General features: G+C 30.9%; 1 protein-coding gene across 1 annotated transcript in view; it reads left to right on the top strand.

Moving 5' to 3' along the window:
- Positions 1 to 2,324, top strand: part of LOC106875003 (pikachurin) — a 459,438-nt gene extending 457,114 nt beyond the window's left edge. Inside the window, exon 14 of the mRNA XM_052970397.1 lies at positions 1,596 to 2,324. Coding sequence (XP_052826357.1) covers positions 1,596 to 1,744 — 149 coding nt within the window. The 3' untranslated portion in view covers positions 1,745 to 2,324. The remainder of the gene's footprint in view (positions 1 to 1,595) is intronic.
- The last annotated feature ends 2,273 nt before the right edge of the window (positions 2,325 to 4,597 follow it).

Genomic DNA, 4,597 nt, shown 5'->3' with positions numbered 1-4,597 from the left:
ATATGTCCCAGAGCACAAGGCCAAAACAAATAGGAACAAGATTCCAAGGGAGAGGAAGATCCTCATGAGACGATGGACAAAAGTTGCAAATCGACTCAACCAGCATCCCAAGAATGGCCAAAGGTTCCGCCTAAAAACGACACTGATGGAGATCAAAAAAAGGCTGCAACAATCCTATGTGAAGGAGAGAGCAGACAAAGAAGCCTGGGTTATAAAAAACATTAAGTCAAACCCAAAGGTCTTCTTTCATTACGCAAAAGAAACAGCCTCAGTACGCTGCAAGATTGGACCCCTCTTCGAAAACGATGGCTCCCTCACAGACAGTCCAACTAGGATCAGTGAGGTATATATATATATATGTATATATATACAATATATTTATATATATATATATATATATAATATATATACCGCAGTAAGCACATGAAATGTGCAACAAGGTGGAAGAAAGAGTACTCAAATACCAGAGGTAGAGTAATATGCTTTATTTAAAAGCAGCAGAAATATAACAAAAAACTGTTACTCGCAGTTTGATGTTCCCGTTCATCGGACAGTTCTGTTAGATAAACTGTCCGATGAACAGGAACGTGAAACTCCGAGTAACAGTTTTTTTGTTATATTTCGCTGCTTTTAAATAAAGTATATATACATATTTATATATATGTATATAAAGCAGCCCGTCGTATATATATATATATGTGTGGGTGACTGTGTTCCTTCATAACCACCTCGTCACAATCACTGTTGTTTTAGTTACGTTTCCGTAACTTAAAAGCTCGAGATAAGTGATTGATAGAATAAGTACCAGGCTTTTAAAAAAGATAACTTATGAGTTCAATTTCAAGGTGGTGCTACAAACAAGTAAAATGTTAAAACGATGCGTGTGTGTATATCAAACAGCGCTTTGCGAGTAAATTTTAGCTGTAAACAGAGTGGTTTCCCTTGACAAGAGTAATTTGGGTGTTCAAAGTTACCTCCCTTACGATTAATATCCTGCCAATATATTTTGTAATACAGTTTGATATTATTTAACATACGTGAAATTCACTCTAATTATGTTACGCATGAATGAATCCACACGCATTATGTGATATCAATATACATATATGTACACATACTAACACATGTACTTACTTACGTGAATGCTACATATATATGCAAATACACACACACACACATATATATATATCACAATCAATTAACTTCCTTTTTGCTTACTGGAATGGGTTTAATTGAAATCTAGCAAGCAGCCCTAGGTTCCAGTCTGATTTGGCACGGTTTCTACAGCTGGACGCCCTCCCCAATGCCAATCACTCCAAGAGTGTAGTGGATGCTTCATACATGCCACTAGCATCGGTGCCAGTTACAAAACCCCTGGACCAGCCATGATTATGGTCTCACTTGGCTCGACACGTATTCTCAAGCACGGTATATTCTTTTCTACTCTAGGCACAAGGCCCGAAATTGGGAGGGGAGGCAGTCGATTAGATCGACCCCAGTATGAAAAATCGTTATCTCTCTTCACCTAGCACCCCACCACATTCCCAACCACAACTAATCTGTCCATATTTCTTTTTTTCTTTTTTTTCCTACAGGAGGGATGCCTGATATTGTACACCATACAAGACGGAGATTCACAACTGGTTTCCATGGCTGCCTCACTGACTTCACACTGGGAACCGACCTGAAAGTCGACTTGGTAGAGCAAGCTGATGTTGGACAGAATGTTTGGCAGTGTTCTTAAAGGGCACAATTATTTTACACGCTACAAATTTGATCATCCTTTGAAGTCAATTAAAAAAATTAAAAAAAAAACAATACCACATTACATCAGACATCAGTCAGCTTGCATATATATACATGGATATATATACATGGATATATATACATGGATATATATACATGGATATATATACATGGATATATATATTTCATCTTATATAGTATAGTTTCTGTTGTATGGAAAGACAACAGGTAAATATTTAAAAAAAAAATTAAAAAATAACAACACCCACCACCAACATAATCTAAAAAAAGAAAAAATATGATTAAATATAAATGAAAGATTAAAGAACGGTCACCTGAATATTCTAGAACAATTTAAAGTGAGCTATATTTATGAAAGATTAAATCGAAAGATATAAAAATGACGAAAAAAAATGAAAAAAACAATGAAATTAAAAAATTTTTTTTAAATTGTTTTTTTTTTTTTTTTAGATAAAATTTTTTTATTAATGAATTATATTAATAAATCAAAGATTCCTATCAGCTATGCACCGATTCCATTGCTGACTTCTTTTGCGAATCTGGATTATTTTATTTTATTTGGCTTTGATATATATATATATATATATATGTGTGCATGTTTTTTGTATTGTATATGTGTGTCTGTGTCTGTAATGTATGTAGATGTGTTAAGACGGTGAACTCACAGAATCATTAACAAGTTGGGCAAATGCTTTGCGACATTTCGTCTGTCCTAATATTTTGAGTTCAAATTCCGCCTAGGTTGACTTTGCCATTCATCCCTTTAGCGGGGCTGATAAAATAAGTACCAGTTGAACACTGGGGGTTCGATGTAATGGACTTAACCCTCTCCAAAATTTGAAACTAATATATGTATATGTGTTGTTTTAATGAAATTGTCCATATTCTGCTGTCTGGTGTAACTTCATAAACACACTGTACTGAATATATTTATAATGAAAATATGTGTGTGTGTGTGTGTGTATATATATATATAAATTCGTTGGAAGATGCAGGAGGAACAGAAGTCAATACATAAAAGCAGATACATTCTATATTTAGCTGCACAAGTGACTCAAAAGTCAATAGTTTTATGTGTTACATAAATTACTTGAGTCAAGAATTTCATGTAACTATGCATCTGAATATAAAATGTGTGTTTATGTAGGTGTATACATGTAAGTATATACAATTGTATGTGTGTGTATGTATATATATATGTGAATATATATACATATATGAATATATACAAGTTGAGTATATATATATATGTTACTAGGTGATAAAGTTACATAGACACACACACATGTAATATACATACATAAGTAGAATAATAAATGAGATGAGAAATGAAGAAAGCTTCTAACAATGCAGAAATCAAAGTTTAAAAACCTTTATATTTTGGGCACAACTGGCCATCTTCAGAAGGATACAGTCAAAGAAATGTGTATCTGTAGACTATCGTTCTGAAGACAGGCCTTTGATCCTCAAATATTAAGATTATTTGAACTTTCATTTCTTCATTTTTAGGAGCTTTCTTCATTTTTTTTTTTTATTTCATTTCTTATTCTATTTCTATACACATATACAAAAACACATGTGTGTATGAGTGCATGCTTGTATTTGCGTGTGTGTTCATTATTATATTAATCAGTAAATAAATTGTAAATGATTTTCTGAATGCAAAATAAATTAAAACAAAATTGTCAAGCACAGATGAATCAAGAACCTCTGCCAACTGAGGAGTTTCTTACAATTTTTTTTTTTACTTCTTAATTATTTTAATTCCAAACTGATCAATAATGTTCATACAGCAAATCTTAGCTCGTTATCTATATATATATATATATGCACTTATACACCTACATACAAATGTATGGCATTTTATATATGTTTGTGTGTGTATTTATATATATATTTAGTGTATATATATATATATATATATATATACACACACACATACACATATACACACATACATACACACACATATATACACATATCCATATATATATATGTACACATACAGATATCTATATATATATATATATATATGTACACATACATATATCTATATATATATATATATATATATGTACGCATATATATATACACACAGTATAAGTCTTGCCGACGTACACCAACTCCAGTCTCTTCAAAGTCTGATAAATATGGTTATATATATGTATGTGTGTATGTGTATATATATATATATATATATATATATATATCTGTGTGTGTGTGTGTGTGTGTGTGTGATTAGATCATTCCTGTGTGTATACTGTATGAAATTACTGTAATATTGCAATTGTCTGTCTGAAACTATTTTAGTAGAATTTGGTGCTGGAGTGATATCGGAATGATATCACATTGAATTGATTTACTTTTCTTTCCTCCAAATCTTAATTGCATTGCTTAACAAATATGGTTTAATCTACAAAGAATATCTAGAGACAAATAAGGAAATGTATTCAAAGGACATTTTTATCATTTGAGAGAAAAAGGTTGACAATGTAGAATGAGAAGCACATGGCAGACAGTGAGGGATTCTGTGAATTAATGGAGCTATGCATGTGTATTTTTTAATGAATGAATGTGTGCATGTTTGCATGCATGTAGGTATATACATATATATATGTGGATATATAAACACATATGTATATATATATATATACACACACATATATATATGAATATATATATACATATATATATATATACACATATATATATGAATATATATATACATATATATATATATACACATATATATATGAATATATATATACATATATATATATATACACATATATATATGAATATATATACACATATATATATGAATATATAT

The sequence above is a fragment of the Octopus bimaculoides genome, chromosome 9 (assembly GCF_001194135.2).
Source record: "Octopus bimaculoides isolate UCB-OBI-ISO-001 chromosome 9, ASM119413v2, whole genome shotgun sequence".
Classification (NCBI taxonomy): Eukaryota; Metazoa; Mollusca; class Cephalopoda; order Octopoda; family Octopodidae; genus Octopus; species Octopus bimaculoides.
Note: the sequence above shows the minus strand (reverse complement) of the source record. Positions and strands in the feature narration are given on the sequence as shown.